This window comes from Ursus americanus, chromosome 3 (genome assembly GCF_024610735.1).
Source record: "Ursus americanus isolate L20-20 chromosome 3, mUrsAme1.1.p, whole genome shotgun sequence".
NCBI classification, from domain to species: Eukaryota; Metazoa; Chordata; class Mammalia; order Carnivora; family Ursidae; genus Ursus; species Ursus americanus.
The window spans coordinates 17,451,754-17,468,758 of record NC_142129.1 but is presented as its reverse complement, the minus strand read 5'-3'; the positions used below and the strand labels follow the sequence as shown (position 1 = coordinate 17,468,758).

The window sequence follows — 17,005 nt, the reverse complement described above, 5'->3', positions numbered from 1 at the left end:
ATGGTTTAAGCTAATATGATTTGGTTGTTCTGATCTGGAACCAGAGTTCTACTTAATGTAACAGATGAGGGTGAATTCAGAAGGCTGAGAGCAAAGAGAAAATGTGGTCTTGCTTTGGAAGTGTGTGATAAGGGAGGTTGTTGAAGGCTTGAAGACCAGGAGTAGGAGGTGGCTGTAGTATGCTGGGGTAGCTCCGTGTGGAGACAGGATAAGGAGAGGTCTTCTAGAGCTCATTGTCCAGCCCGGACACATGACAAGTCTTTATTGATCCCTCACGTTGTCTCATTTGATTCACCCAACAGTTCAATGGGGAGCTGCAATCAGCCCCATTTACAGAGAAGGAAAGGGAACTTGAGCGAGGTTAATTAGCCAGGAGGTGAAGGCAGTCATGAATTGGACGGGGCTGTGCCAGACTCCAAAGGCCTTCAGCTTAACCACTTAAGCACCTAAACTCTATCAAAAGTGCTCATTGTAGGTTACAAAGCACGTTGGGGTGTAAGTAATCTAGATCCCGGGACCCGACCCAGGTTTACAGAAGCGGGATTTGGGCACTGGAGCCTTGGAATCTGAACGATCAAATCTGTCCATCCAGGCCTGCCTGGGACTTGAGGCTTCCTCCGCTCAGGCCTTCTCCCTGTTCGGCCAGTCCAGGCGGTAATTCCGGGTCTCTCCGCCAGGGGGCGCCAGGGCGCCGCGAGCGGCTCGGGGTGAGGCGAGGCGAGGCGAGGCGAGGCGGGAGGCGCGGGCGGGGCCGGGCGTGACCCGGAAGCCCACGGCGGGTTCCGCCCCTCGCTCGGGGAGAGGCAGGCTCTGACCGGCCCACCGAGCTGCAGCTGCTCTTCGCGCGCTCCTCGCCGACGCCATGCTCCAGTTCCTGGTGAGTGGAGCTGCCCAGGAGGAGCCGGGGCTGGGTCCGGGGCCCCGCCAGCCGGCCTGGGTCCGGGTTTCGGGGGGTCTGGGCGTGCGTCCGGGGCCCCGCGGCGCCAGCTCGTCGCCTGTCGGGGTGGGCTGCGGGGTGTTGTGTCTGTCGGCCCCCGGCCGCTTTGCCAGCACTTATGCGTCCTTCAGACCGGGAGGTGTCGGCGGGCACTTTCACAGCCGCTGCTGTGCCGTCCCGGCGGGCCTTGTGTGAGCCTCGTGTTAAAGCTTTTGGGGCCCCTGATGACTTGGAAGGCTCCCCTCGCCTGCCCTCCCGCCCCCACACCCCACCCGGGCCTTGGAGCCCTGCTGGTGGGTTTTCTGGGAACGCAGGAGGGCCAGCAGTAAACTCTGAATGAGTTAGCCGCCTCACGAGGCGCAGAAGCACAAGGTCAGAGTGCGAGGCTTCGGGGAGCCCTCGTCGGGCCTTTTATAGCTTCCAGACTTTGCGGATGGCTGGTTGCTGGCATGAGTCAGACCCTGGTGTGCACGGAACTCCTCCAGAGGGCTCATTTGGGGGGAAATGACTGTTACTGTGATTAAATAAATTCTATCCCATGGCTCTTTATTTCGGTTCAAAATTGGCTTTCTGGCACAGCTGAGTGTATTTCAAAGGTTGCCTGGTGAAGGTTTCCGGAAGACTCGCCAAACATTTCCAAACGAGAGTCTTTCCAAGTGTTTGTGCCTCCCGAACTTGATGCTTCCTCCCTCTCATTCTGATAAAGAGGCAGGTGAACGTTCCAGTTACCTTCCAGGTGGCCAGATGGAGTGCTCTGGGGATGAGATGCTTTCCCGAATGTTATATTCTTTATCAAAGAGAATTTTTCAGTGCCCCTTGTGTCTTTTTTGAGGTGGTAATTGATTTTTAAAATCCTTAGGAGGAAAGAGGTATCCTTGACATAAATTGCCTAAGACAGGGCTGTTCCTTTGCTTCTGGAAATTTCTCCAGTGTCCTAACTGGGTGTTAGTTAAGGAGTCAAGAGAAATCATTATTGTCTTTTAGTTGTAGGAAACATTCATGTTAAAAATAATATCAGCCCCAAAGTATAAGATGATAGCATTGAGCCTGATACAGCTGTAGCGCATTGACAGACTGGGAGACCATTGATTATTATTTTTTTAATAAAATTTTTAAAAGATTTTATTTATTTGATGGAGAGGGAGAGAAAGCACAACCAGGGGGAGCAGCAGACTCCCCAATGAGCAGGGAGCCCAATGCGCGGGGTTGGATCCCAGGACCCTGGAATCATGACCTGAGCCGAAGGCAGACGCTTAATGTACTGAGCCACCCAGGCGCCCCTGATTACTTCTAAGTGCTTTTGCAGAGTGAATTTATTTGGCTTTGGAATAAACTTTTGCTGTGTGTAAATATGCACGTACCTGATTTGAGAATTCAGAATTCTCAGCATTTAAGGAGAAATAATGCAGCCATTCATTAAATTCCTAGCTCAGAAGTCTCTGGAACAGGGATGCTCTCTTGCCCTCTTGTTCCTCAATCTCCTCACTGCATCTGTTGAAAGAAGCGGGTAGTATGACTTCTCACCTTGATTCCACCTCTTTCAAATGATTAACTCTGTGCACTTGGGCAAGACTGTCTCTTGCTTTTAACCATTTGCTTTATAAAATGAGTTGAAGCAGGTGATTCCTAAGTTGTCCTTGAGCTTTTAACCTGTGACCAGCCATCTTGTCCTAGTGCTTAAGAGGTTAGATGCCTGGATTCCAACCCCAGCTTCATCATTTGCAAGCTGTGGGAACTTGGGTAGGCTCTCTAAATTCTCTGTGCTTCGGTTTCCACAAAAGAAAATGGGAACCTACCTCATGATTTTGTTGTTAGGATTAAAACTGAGTTAGTACATGAAGGTACTTTAGAGAACGGTGACACTTCATAAGGACTCGGCTATTATTCAGTTTCTCTTTTACAAGATACTAGCTGAACTCTAATACGGTTTCTTTTCAGAATTGGGGATTCAGGGGCACCTGGGTGGCTCAGTCGGTTAAGTGTCTGCCTTCAGCTCAGGTCATGATCCTGGGGTCCTGGGATCGAGCCCCACATCAGACTCCTTCCTCCTGTCCCCTACCCCCATTCATGCTCTCTCTCATTCTCCCTCTCTCTCTCAAATAAATGAATAAAATCTTTTTTATAAAAAATGGGGATTCATTTGCCCTCAGGTAGGCGATGGGACAAGTTTTGAAAGTGCCAAATTATTACAACTTAAACCACAGTCATCCCACGTTTTGGAACCCTCCAGGATGCTCCCTACACTTGTCACTTCCTGGAACACTATTCGAAAACCACTGCACCTGGGTTGTTTATATATTCCTTTCATTGTTCATTCCTCCATGGATTAAAATAATTCACCCATCATCCTGGTCTCAGAAACGTGTTGCCTTGGTCCTGCTGCCCTTTGCTTTTACTGCAGTAGCTTCCTTAAGGTTTAGCTACAGGTGTTGTAAGGAAACTTCGGAGGCTTTTGAGGGGAAGCCTGACAGGACGGGCATCTCTGGGAGCTCGGTGGGCACTGCCTGTCATACTGTTACTGGCGCCAGCTTTTGCTCCTGTTACCGTCTGAAGTGGCAGCCCTTGGTACTCTTAATCACGACCTCCTTAATCCCTCCTCCCTTGGCTTTTGGATCGTTCGTCTCAGTGTTTTCTGGCATTCTTTAACATTATAACACAATGTTTAATTTACGGAAGAACCTGTGAAGGTGCCTGGCTCGGGTGTTGGCCCCTCCAAGGGCTGAGGGGATCAGTATCTTGGTGCAGCAGCTGGGAAGGGGCCCTGTCTAATCTCGCCTGTTTGTGCTGGCTGCTTTTCCCTTCTTTTGGTTACTATGAGTTTCTCGAGGCTCAGTCCTTGACTTTCTGCTCCTCTCTTCAAACCCACCCTCAGGGAGTGTGGTCCTTGTCATGCTGTCACCTTCTCCTCTTAGCTGCTTCCAAAACTACCTTGTGTCCCTTTCTCTGAGTTCCAGTTTGCTCTCCTCTCCTGTCCGCTGAACATCTCTTGTCATCCCCTCTATCTCAGATCCAGCACGTCTGGACCCATTACCTCTTATGTTCCTCACTCTGCAACGCACACCTCACACCTCGCACCTAACTTCTTTCTCTGTTCTCCAGCCCTGCCTTTCTCAAATTTGAAATACTGACATTATCCTTGATTTATTTCTCTCCTTCCTTCTCCATATAATTTAGCTGCTATGCCTAGCACATATATTTCCCTGTGTACTCTTGGGCAAGTTACTGAACTGTGTGCCTCAGTTTCTCCAACAGAAACTGGGCAATAATACTTTCTTTTTTTTTTTTTAACGTTTTTTTATATTATGTTAGTCCCCATACAGTACATCCCCGGTTTCCGATGTAAAGTTCGATGGTTCATTAGTTATGTGTAACACCCAGTGCACCATGCAATAGGGCAATAATACTTTCTGCTTAAAAGGCTGCTTATAAGGCTGTGAAGTTAATTCATGAAAAAGAGAACGCTGCTTTGCACACGGCACTCAGTAAGTGTTAGCTATTGTTTTAAGCCATTGGATCTTCATTACCTTATGAAAGTCCCATCTTTATGGTCCCACTAGAGAGGTGTCTTTTACTCCACCGTTGCCCTAGCTACGCGAGGGTAGCTGGTGTAGGACTGTGGGTTTTGAGTTGGAAGAGTTGTTATAGGTTCTGCAGTTCAGCTAACATGCTGACACCTCAGTTTCTGCTACTAAGGGGGTGTCTGGTTTATGTTTCATCACCTCCCATTAAAATAGGCTCTCTACTTCCTCAGATGATCTATATCATTTTCCAGTGTCTCCCTTACTAGTTCTTGGTGTTAAAGAGCAGTTTGCGTATAGAGCTTACTTAAAAAAAAATTTTTTTAGGGGCGCCTGGGTGGCTCAGTCATTAAACATCTGCCTTCAGCTCAGGGCATGATCCCAGGGTCCTGGGATCAAGCCCCACATTGGGCTCCCTGCTCTGCTGGGAGCCTGCTTCTTCCTCTCCCACTCCCCTGCTTGTGTTCCCTCTCTCGCTGGCTGTCTCTCTCTCTGTCAAATAAATAAAATCTTAAAAAATTATTTTTTTAATTAAAAAAAAGTGGGGTACCTGGCTGGCTCAGTCAGGAGTGCGTGGCTCTTGATCTTGGGGTCATGAGTTTGAGTTCCACATGGGGTATAGAGATTAAATAAATAAAAAACTTAAAAAAAATTTTTTTTAAAGGAAGTAAATCAGTGAATGCAATACTGTGAAGGCAATCATATCTCCCATCAAGGCAAAGATGAGTTTCGTGCTCTTTTCCAACTTTTGTCTCTGTCTCAAGTTAGGACTTCCAATAGGAGAGTGGATATCCTAGTTTTTTCTTCTGCTTTTAGTGGAACTGCTTCTCAGATTTTAGTATGATGTTTGTGTTTCTGATATTTCCTAACAGTTTAAGGAAATTCTCTTCTGTTTCTGCTTTAAGAGTTTTTGTTGTGATTGGTTATTGAATTTTATCATGCTATTTCCCCATCTGATGTGAAATCATCTCAAGTGATTTTTCTCCTGTAATATGTTCATACAGATTACGTTAGATTTCTCACGTGAAGCACTTGAACTCTGTGGCCCATTCAGACCATCATTTGGTGATGCACTGTGTTTTGTTCACTGCACCTTCACTTACTTTAATCTTGTCTTTCTAGAATAGATCATAAATTCCAGGGAAAGAAGCAACATAGCTTATGCTTAGATTTCCTAAGCACATGGCACTTGGTCAATACTATGTGATTTATTTATTTAATTAGATATTCCTCCTTTGCCTGATTACTACTCTCAGATATTCATAAGATACTTGAATATTGGAATCAGCTTCTCTGAGAACAGGCAGACCGATTTTACCTGATGGACCTCTTTCCAAAGTGTTGCAGCTATCTTTTTCATGAATGTCCCTATTTAATTTACTGGCTCAATTGAAGTATTAACAGCCTCCCCCCTTCCATTGTCTAAGGAAAATTATAGAATGTAAAACCTTGCTTACATTTTAAAAATGCACATCTCTGTGGTGGTAGTAGAAGAGATATAGGTTATATCCTCACCAGATTTTTGTTTTAATGTATAGAATGTGGGCTTTATTATTATTCAAAACAGATATTAAACACAGTTGATGATATCTCCACAACAAGTCTTAACTGTTTAAAGACTAAAGGTGAATTTTTTTCTTGCTTCCTTGGAATGGAGCAGTCTTCAAACAGCTTCTGTAGGTCTTTAGACTTAAATGGAGAAATAAAATTATCAATTTATCTTTTTGTTAATGTTAGATAATGTATATATCTAGTTTTCTTGCAGTGTGTAGCTTTTCTCACTTGAAACCATAAAACATTTTTAGGTATCCTTTTGAATGCTAGTTGTAGCTATATTTGCTAAATGAGAGTATTTTTATTATTTTTAATGAGATTATTTTTAGATTTCTTAAGCCCTTGTCGGTAAATATGAGATGGTTCAGATTCTGTGTCATAACTTGGGTTTGGGTGTGTACTCTTTGAAAATGTAATTTGATGAGTCCTATTTCAGAATTGTTAGTCAGTCAGGGTTATTGCCAGGAGCCATCCCTGGGTAAAAATTGTAGCTTTATTTGCTAATTGACAGATGTAACTTTTTGATTGGAGAGGGGGTGAGCAGCAAATGATGAGAAGAGTCAGATTGCTATGGAGTTGGCTTTCTTATTTTTAAGACTTCGTGCTTCTTTATGTTGATACAATGTTGTGATCAACCTGCTCTTGAGTCCTTACATTAAAAAGAGTTGATTTTCTGTGGTGTTCATACACAAAGCCAACTGTTTCTCAGTCCTCATTTTTTTTTTCACCCTAACGTTTCCATTCTTTTTAAACATTTGTCCAATCTGGAAACCTTGAAGTTGTCTTTGATTTCCAGTTTTACCCCATATAGCTGATATTTTACGAAATCTTAATCATTTTTAAAAATATTTTTTAAAAGATTTTATTTATTAATTCATAAGAGACAAAGAGGCAGAGGGAGAAGCAGGCTCCTCATGGAGCAGGGAGCCCAATGCGGGACTTGATCCCAGGACCCCAGGATCACGACCCAAGCAGAAGGCAGACACTTAACCGACTGAGCCACCCAGGTGCCCTAAAATATTTTTAAGATATAATTTACATCATGCAGTTCACCCATTTACAGTGTAGAATTCCACGGTTTTTTATATGTTCACAGAGTTGTGCAACCATCACCACTATAATTTTATATCCAATATTCCATTGTCCCCAAAAGAAACCCCGTATCCATTAGCGTTTATATCTCATTCCCCTCTTGCCCAGTCCTGGACAACCACTAATTTATTTTGTGTTTTTATGGATTTACCTATGCTGGACATTTCCTTTAAGTGGAGTCATATAATACGTGGTCTCTTCCGACTGCTTTTCACTCAGAGCAATGTTATCAAGGTTCATCCATGTTTAGCACGGATCAGTACTTTTATGGCTGAATAATATACCACATTTTGTTAATCCGTTCACCAGTTTATAGGCATTTGGATTGTTTGCACCTTTTGGCTCTTATGGTTAATGTTGCTGTGAACATGTGTGTACAAGTTTTTGTGTGGATGTGTGTTTCAGTTCTCTTGAGTATATACCCTAAAGTAAAACTGCTGCATCATAGGGTAACTCTGCTCAACTTTGAGGACTTGTCAGACCATTTTCCAGAATGGCTGTACGATTTTATAGTCCCATCAGTAATGGATGAAGGTTCCACTTTCTCCACGTCCTTTTCAACACTAGTTTATCTTTGTGACTGAAGTCATCCCTACTGAGTGTGATATGGCACCTCATTGTGGTTTTGATTTGCGTTTCCTCAATGACTAGTGATGTTGAGCATCTTTTCATGTGCTCATGGACCATGTATATCTTATTTGGAGAAATGTCTATCAAATCCCTTGCTCAGGAGCACCTGGGTGGCTCAGTCGGTTGAATGTTGTCTGCCTTCGGCAGGGGTCCTGATTTCAGGGTCCTGGGATCGAGCCCTGTGTGGGGCTTTCTGCTCAGTGAGGAGTCGCTTCTCCCTCTCCCCCCCCCCCCCCCGTGGTCTCTCTGGCTCTCACTCTCTCTCAAATAAATAAATAAAATCTTTAAAAAAAGAAAAATCCTTTGCTCATTTTTAAATTGGGTTGTCTTTTATTGTTAAGTCATAGGGATTCTTATATTTTGGATGCAAGTCCTTCATCAATATGTGATTTGCAAATATTCCATTCCATTGGGTTGCTTTTTCATTTTCTTGATGGTATTCTTTGAAGCACATTTTTAATTTTGATGAAGTCCAATTTATCTTTTCTTTTTTTTTTTTTTTGTCACTTGTGCTTTTGATGTCATATTTAAGAAACCGTTGCCTAATGCAAAGTCATAAGATTCACTACTTTGTGTTCTTACAAGAGTTCTCTAGTTCTAGCTTTTACATTTAGGTCTTAATCCATTTTGAGTTAGTTTTTGTTTATGATGTGAGATAGGGGTCCGTATTCACTCTTCGGCATGTGGATGTCCAGTTGTCCTAGCATCATTTCTTGAAAAGACTGTTCTTTTTCCATTGAATGTATTAGCACCCTTGTTAAAAATCACTTGACCAGGGCACCTGGGTGGCTCAGTTGGTCTGTTGACCCACTCTTGGTTTAGGCTCAGGTCCTGATCTCTGAGTGATGAGATCGAGCCCAATGTCAAGCTCTGAGCTTGGTGGGGAGTCTGCTTGGGATTGTCTCTCCCTTTGCCCTTCCCCCATCTACCCCCGCCCTCTCTCTCTAAAATAAATAAATCTTAAAAAAAAAAAAATCACTTGACCGTAAATGTAGAGGTTGGTTCCTGGACTCTCCATTCTATTTCATTGGTCATCGTTGATTTTTATTGTTATTTTTTAAATTTTTTGTTTATTTTTTTAAATTCCAGTGTAGTTAATATACAGTGTTATATTAGTTGCAGATGTACAATATAGTGATTCAACAATTCTGTATATTACCAGTGCTCACCTATTTCACCCATTCTCCCCCCCACCTCCTCTCAGGTAACCATCAGTTCTCTGTAGTTAAGAGCCTGTTTTGGGGATCATCATTGACTTTTAAGAATAAAACAATTCAGTCATGTTTGCTTGCTGTCCCCTATGCTACCACACTAATCTGGGCCTTCCCTGACTGTACTTATTCATTATTCGGCTCTTTATTTGAGTAGAGCTACTGGGTGAATACTTCCAAAGCAGTGCTTTCATCACGTTCTTGCTGCTAAAAAATAGCCATTGGCTCCCTATGAAGGTTACATGTGAACTAAACTCCTTGCCTGCTTTTTGAGGTTCCTGAGCCAGCCCTACCCAGGGCTCCATACTTATTTCTCTGCGTTTCTAAATTCAAATCCTCTTCTGATCTGTCCTGTTTCTTTTAGTCAAGTCATCACTTCCTCATTCATACCTTATGCCTTGATTCTCCACATTCAGTTCCCTTCTCAGTTTAAATTTTAACACTTTCTCAGCATCTTTAGAGGCTTTAATAAAAAGTTGAGGTACATTGATCTCTTTCAGATATGGTTTCTTAGAAGAATCACTTCTGTGTCATTCATGTGGCTACTTAATGCATGACACATTTCTGGTTTTTCCTGCATCTGTTACATTCAGGGTCCTGTACTGGTTGCTGCCTTCAATTGTTATATAACTGTTTTATTTATATGTAGCTTTTCTTCCTATATATCATGTATAAACTCTTAAAATGTGTAGGGATCAATTTAGAATCTCTTTACAGGGCTGAATATGAATTTATTTTTAATATATAAGGGTCTTCAATCTTTTAATCAGAACCTTTGGGGGCCACATGTATTTGAGAGACTATTTTATTATTATTATTAACAATTTATTTATTTGACAGAGAGAGAGAGCATAAGTAGGCAGAGTGGCAAGCAGAGGGAGGGGGAGAAGCAGGCTCTCCACTGAGCAGGGAGCCGAAACACAGGGCTCCATCCCAGGATCCTTGGGATCATGACCCGAACTGAAGGCAGATACTTAACTAACTGAGCCACCCAGGCGCCCTGGGAGGTTTTTTTTTTTTTTGTTTTTTTTTTTTTTTTTAAGATTTTAGAAAGGTTTAAGCTGCATATACCTTGTTATTTAACCCAATAGCACTCTGGGATAGCATTCTTTAATGACATACATTAAAATATTTACTGTTATACATATTCTCCAGGGGGACGTAGGACAGGATCCTATGATTAAAGATTGCTTTTTCTGTAGCAAAAAGTGAGTATTCACACTGAAATGTGATAGAGTATAAAGAGTATCATATCCATTCAGGTTAGGTGTGATTTTGCTGCCAGTTGAGTTACAACTAAACAGTTTGAATAGAGTTTTGGGTTTCAGAGTTGTGGGTAATGAATGGATTGAGGAGCTGCACCGATTCTAAGTGTATGGTGTAATTGTAGACCTGGAAAATTCTGTACGTGGCCCTGGGCCAGTCTAGGCTTGCCTCCTGTGGCTCTTAGCTGAAGCCTCTTCCTCCCACCCATTTGTTCTTTAACCACTTTGCTCATGTCACTCCTCTGTCCCCACATTTCTGGTGTTTTACCACTTATTGTCCCCAATGTGCACATGAGAAGCAGCCATATATTCCTCAAGTCTCAAAATGAAAGTCTCAAAATGATTGCAGAAGGCATGTGATAGTAATTTATTTAGTGTTGAGCTTGGGAAGCAGTCATTTTTCTTTTTTCTGCACTACCTTCTCTGCAGGGGATACTGTGGGGGAATCAGTGATGTGGAGGGGGCACCGTGGAGGTGGCATACGGCCATCTGGATGGACGCCTTGACGCGGCGTCCAGGTCTGGGCCTGGAAGAAGTTAAGCAATCTTGGCCTGCAGAGAGGTTGCAGACTCATTCAAGGCCTTTTATAATCTGGCTCCAATCTAACTTGTCAGACTAATGAGTCACCATTCCTCAGATTTATATTTTATATTTATATATATTTTTTATTAGATTAAAATGTTTTCTCTGTGTAAACTTGCCTAGTGAGCATCCCATAAATAACATAAATGCTTTTCTGGCTTCATGCTTTTTCCTCAACATTTCACTTAATATGTGACGTTTCTCTTATGTTGTGTATTTGATTTTACAATATCCCAGTGGTAGACCTGGCAGTGTTTTGAAACTGGAATTGGATAGCACTTGTCTAGAGGCCCATAGTTTTTGTTTTGTGTTTTAAAATAACTACTAATTTTTCATGTGCTGGTGAAATTGCCAAATGAAGCCACATTAGATATGCCATATTTATGTCAAGACACATGTGATGAGAACCAGGAATCCTAGAATGTTGGAGCTGGAAGGAACATTGTTAGTATAATGTTTTATAGATCAGGAAACTCAAATCCTCTACAGCTACACAGCTAGATAGTAGTGGAACCAGAGCTCCATTTTTCTTGAAAATTTTCACCCTTAATGTTTTCTCTGCTTGGTGTTAGAGCTAAAATTCTCAGTTGAGGTAAATTTAATACTCTTTCTGGATTTGGAAAACTTCTGTCTACCTCGTTTCAACACACAGGAGTGAAAAAAATCATTTTGCTTATTGGTGCCACCTTGGTAAAACTATAATTTCACAGAATGTGCCTAATTAAATGATTAGAAAATGGACTCTGATTAGAGACTGGACGGCCTCTTTTATGCTCCTTAATTAACTAACAACCAATTTAAATTGTGCTTTTGGTGTTTAAAGCTCAGGAAGGCTGTATTTTGTTTCCCCGTATGTGTCTCTGTTTTGAAGAGAAGGTTCGACCACACCATGTAGAACTGATGGTGTTAAGTGCCACACTTTTTCTGTTAAGCTCTGCTGTATTGAATAGGAGCATTAGATTAGAGAAATGATTAGAGAAAATGATTTTTTAAAAAAGAGAGAGGCCAGTTTGAATTTATGAAATTAGAAATTAGGCGTCCCGTTGGAGATTCATAATTATTGGAGGAAAAAACCCCAGGGAATTACGGATCATCATTAGAACTCAAAGTTTAATGAGCTTTGGTTCTTTTGTGGTGAATGGAGTGCCTTAAATTTTCATTGAACAGTTTTTGTTCAGGAAAACAGTCACCCAATGGAATAAGCATTTATAGGTCTCTAAAAATGATGCCTGTCTCTCCTCCCTGAGTAAGAGCTGGTTAGGGAATCTTTGTCTCCCACAGGTCTTAAGTGTTCTGCCCATTAGGTTCCACCCCTGGCAGAGTGCTAAGGCATGTGCTGTCTCAGTTGTATGTCAGAGTTTCCCGTGCTTTTCTGTCATGATACATTCTCGTTTTTGAGTGTGTATCTAATTTAGGTTCTGTGTTCCTTTGTTGTGAATGACCCTGAAAAAGTCGCTTCATTACCCTAGGCCTCAGGTATGAAGAAATTGAATTGTGAAGATCTCTTCATTGTCTAAGATGATACAATTTAGCTGAGTACTTTTTTTAGTCGGATATTTTTTACTCGATGTAGCAAGAAGTAACAATACTTATAACCAAAAAAGAAAGAAAGACAAAAAACAAATTACTTTTAACAACAAAATCATCACTTGGGCTTGGGTTGCTAGAACTGACAGTTAAATATTTATGGAGGTTGTGAGGGGAAGGGAGAATCTAGAGTAGATTTGTTTAGTGCTGCCATTTATTCTCACTTTTGTATGCTCTTTAACCTTTTGGAAGAGTATTTCTCTGTTTATTTTACAGAAGAAAACTTAATCTCATACTGCCTAGCCCTAGACTGAACACTGGGGTCTTGAACTGTCCTGAGCTCCTTAGGCTGTTGTCCATATAGTTTAGTTTAGTATCGGATGGCACAGAACTTGGTATCCAGTGTAACTCTTCCTGTTCTATTCTTTCAGCTTGGATTTACTCTTGGCAATGTGGTTGGAATGTATCTGGCTCAGAACTATGACGTAAGTGACCATATCCATGTCCTCCCTGATTCCTTGTCACAAATTTGTAGTGACTTGTCTTTGTTAAAGTCAGGTATGCCTTCCAGCATAAATGAAGTCCATAGATCTGAGGGAAATGTTCTGAATTTTGTAGAAGGATTTTCCATTGTTTGAAAAATACACCTCACAGAAGCATCTGTCCTCCATATCACCACAAGAGGGCAAAATCCCATCAATTTAAGATGGTCTTGTGATCCTGAGCTGTGGGTGTTAGCCCAGAGTAATTAATTACTGAGTTAGAGTCTTCTTACAGTTCTGTGGAAAATTATGTGATAAGTGGGAATTTAAAGACTAATTGGATAATCCTTTTAGGCCCCGCACCCTGGTAGTAATGACTGAGAATTTTAGTGATGAATCTTTATAGTGCAGCTCAGTTAAGAAGGTCAGAGTTTTGTGAAGTGGGGATTATATTAGCCTCATTTTATAGATGGGAAGTTGAAAACCAGGCGACAAAACTGCCCATGAATGGGGATTCTGGAAGGGTTGTTGTAAAGAGAGGGAAAGGAAGTGACAGGAAAAGGGAAAGAAGGGAAATATATTAACTTTTGAAATGTTTGTGGTGAAGCTTTTGATGTGACAAAAGAAATTCTTTATCAACCTTCACTTGAGTTATATAGTTTTCTAGGAAAGAGCTTTATTAATTTATATTACCTTTATTGTTTATATATATAACTTAGCATTGTATTGAGGTGCTAAGTGGGTATATAAAAGTAGAAGTCAGAATCTGGCTTCCAGGGAGGGAGCAGACCTTAATTTCCAACTTCTGAGATCCTTCTTATGCAGTTAGGGGGCTAAGAAATTCTGTTCAGCAGGTCACTTTCAGAGGAAAATAAAGACTTGTGCAATGACCCTTTATTGTTGGAGGAAGAGAAGTAAAAGACTATTGATTAGGTAGATGCAAAATTATAATAATCTTTTTTCTCTTTAAAGATACCAAACCTGGCTAAAAAACTAGAAGAAATTAAAAAGGACTTGGACGCCAAGAAGAAACCCCCTAGTTCATGAGGCGGACTCCAGCACTGCCTTCCGGATATACCGATTCTGCTGTTCTTGAGGGCCTCCTTACCATCTGAACCAAAAGCTTTTGTTTTAAATCCCAGCCTCAACAATTTTCTTGTTAGATCCTGCATTGCCTGAGAGCAGAGATGGGGCCACAAGTTAGAACCACCCTTTTCCAACTTCCTCACCTCGTCCCTTCCTCCTTCCTGCCACTTGAGACGGCCTAAGACTGGAATTATGGTGCTAGATTAGTAAATGTGACCTTTAATTAGTAGTCTCTCCTTTATTCTTTGGAATTTCTACTCTTTTCTAAAGAAAAATTGATGAGTTTTGTATAGCCAGTCAGACATAAGTAATGCTGATTTCACAGTTTAGCGGTTATAATGGGTGTTTAAATATTTGGTACTAAATTATGTTGTTTTAGAGTCATTAAAATTAAAGCCCAGAAGCCAGTTACTCCTGCATTATCCACTTATTTTGTACTGTTTTTAGTCAGCTCCATAATTGCTAATTTAATCAGTAAATCAATTTACTACTCATTAACTGAGAAACTATATTCTGAGAACCCTGTCAGGAACTATGGAGTTTAAAAATATGTAAAATAATGGTCTTTATCCTCCATAGAATTCATAGTCTAGTATGCATGTTTTTCCTTAATTGTGTCTTTGATTGGGCTCTTTTCCCTCACAAGAATCCTACTTATTATCCTAGGGAATTATAGGTGCATTTGACGTTACATGGTGGATAAATGACAAGTTGTAAAGGAAATTTTATGCCTCTTCACATTAAAAATGTATTTACATTATACCTTTATAGTGATTCTCCTAAGAAACTTTGAGGGTTTTTTTTTTCCTGCAATCAGAAATCACCATTGTGTGTTGACCCATAAGTAGGGACATCTCTAAGTCCCTCATTCAGCAGGAAGAAGCTGCTGAAGATGAGACCTCCACCGACTTGCCAAAGATTTGTCATTGTCCATCTGTCAGGGTAGAACATAGAGGCCACTTTTAGGCAACAGGCTTGAGCAATTAGAAACCTGAGCAAGGCAAAAGGGCCCACAGTGACCACCGAGCTGATGCAAACAGGCTCATTAAGCCATAGACCCTAACTGACCAATGGGCTACTTAAAACCAGTCACAGTCCCTAAGATTGCCAAAAAAGGGAGAATTCCATAGTCCTTTACTTTGCCGTGTAATATAGCCCCTCACCACCACCTCTTGGCACTCTCTCCTTTGCTGTCCTGCCCGTTGCTCCCTTGCAGTGCATTCAGTAAACTTCTATTGCTTTAAAAAAAGAGAGAGAGAGAGAGGGGCGCCTGGGTGGCACGGCGGTTAGGCGTCTGCCTTCGGCTCAGGGCGTGATCCCGGCGTTGTGGGATCGAGCCCCACATCAGGCTCCTCCTCTGTGAGCCTGCTTCTTCCTCTCCCACTCCCCCTGCTTGTGTTCCCTCTCTCGCTGGCTGTCTCTATCTCTGTCGAATAAATAAATAAAATCTTAAAAAAAAAAAAAGGGAGGGAGGGGGAGAGAGAGAAAGAAAAAGAAAGAAATCGTTGTAATTTGTCAAATGTATAATTAGTCCATTTTTTTTTTAAATAAAATGTTTGTATACATCACTTTTCCCCTGGGTCAGGATACAAAAGTGATTCAGAACAGAGGGCCTCTCATACTCCGGTCCTTCAGCTCCTAGCTCCTCTTCCTGGAGGCAGGCACTATCAACAGTCTCCTGTATACTTTGAGAAGGATTCTCTGCCGAAACAAATACGTGTGTATGGGAGTTTTAACACAAATCATAAACTGTACTGAGTTCACCCCTTGCCTCCCCCCCCCCCCCCTTAATGGAGATCATTCCATATCATTAGGTAAGGAACAAGACCTCTTTCCCTTTTTTGGCTACATGAGATTCTGTTGAATGGATCTACATAACTTATTTAAGCTGTTACTGATGAACATTAGGTTTCCTGTCTTTTGCTGTTACAGTGGTAACCTTGAACATAAAGTTATTATACATAAGCTACACCCTGAAAGTGTAATTTGCACTAACTGTACATGAAGTTCCATTTGATTGTGTGTTTTGTTTTAGGGACTTGAACAGCTCACTGAAAATGCCATTTCTGAAGACATTTTAGCAGAATCAGTAAACTGGAAGAGTAATTTAGAGATACCTTTTTTCAGACAGTGATGACATTGGTACTATGTGATTCTAAAAGGGGTTCTGCTTCTCTTTGGAAACAGGGCTCTCATACGTGAGTAGGGTTTATCTCTGGCAGCATGTCCTAGTGTGTGACACAGATGAGCAGCGTGTTATGGTTTGGCTTCACCCTAGAAGTGAGATCACGGGCGAGGGGCTTATTTTTCTGACACTGCTGTATTCTCTAAGATGTGGACTTAATACTACCTCATGTGGCTCACACGAGAAGCAGTTGAGATAATGTATGTGATGTGTTGCACAGTGCTTTGCAAATTGCCCAATAAATAATAGATGTTGGTCGGAACCTGCTGCTTTGGTCAGAATGCTTTATTTTTTTGCAGTCACTTTTTTGGAACCAGTTTATGAACCATGCAAAATTTGTCATTCTGTGGTCACTCTTCGTTGCTGATGAAAATCTAGAGTATCTACCTTGATCATACCTCCTGGCTCACAAGATTTGATCTTGAGTGACTGAATTGTTAGCAGAATGAACCACAGCCTTGAAGGATAAAGGTTTACCACCTTTGAGGGTATTCAAAATGCTACAAGTTTAGAAAGGTGCTTGCAAAGAGGGATTCCTTGTCACAGTTATGGTAGCATGATTGCTCGTGTGTGTCGTTTCCAGAGGGGCTTTTTGAGGGGTGAAGGTAACTTAGGTATTAGGAGATTAGGTATCTCTGTATTACATCTACTCTCATTTGGATGTAGGGCTTCCTCAGGAGTGACTGACTCTTCCCCTCGCTAACTCATTTCTACCAGTGGGAGGCATCCAGCAGCTCCGTTCTTGCATTCACCTTCACGTGAACTGCGCCACAGGGAATACAGGCTGCCTTTGTGGTGGCTCTTCAGATGCCCTCCTCTAGTTTTAGGTTCTTGCAGCAGCGGAAAGGGGCTGAGTTCTCAGGTGAGATTAGCCTCACTGAGATAGAGGAGGAGCTCAGAACCATCACAGATTTTCGGGTGTAGTTGAAACTTCGT

The 17,005-nt window shown here is 41.8% G+C and overlaps 1 protein-coding gene across 1 annotated transcript; it reads left to right on the top strand.

Moving 5' to 3' along the window:
- Positions 1-754: 754 nt before the first annotated feature.
- On the top strand, positions 755-15,452 carry STMP1 (short transmembrane mitochondrial protein 1). The gene is made up of 3 exons (XM_045792581.2): positions 755-877; positions 12,748-12,801; positions 13,771-15,452. Exons 1-3 carry the CDS (start codon positions 863-865, stop codon positions 13,843-13,845), a joined length of 144 nt encoding a protein of 47 aa, XP_045648537.1. The 5' UTR covers positions 755-862; the 3' UTR covers positions 13,846-15,452.
- Positions 15,453-17,005: the final 1,553 nt, after the last annotated feature.

What these genes read in the sequence shown, in the direction of transcription:
- STMP1 (XM_045792581.2), top strand. An exon ending in ATCTGGCTCAGAACTATGAC is followed by an intron (nt 12,802 to 13,770) that starts GTAAGTGACCAT and finishes TTCTCTTTAAAG; the next exon opens with ATACCAAACCTGGCTAAAAA.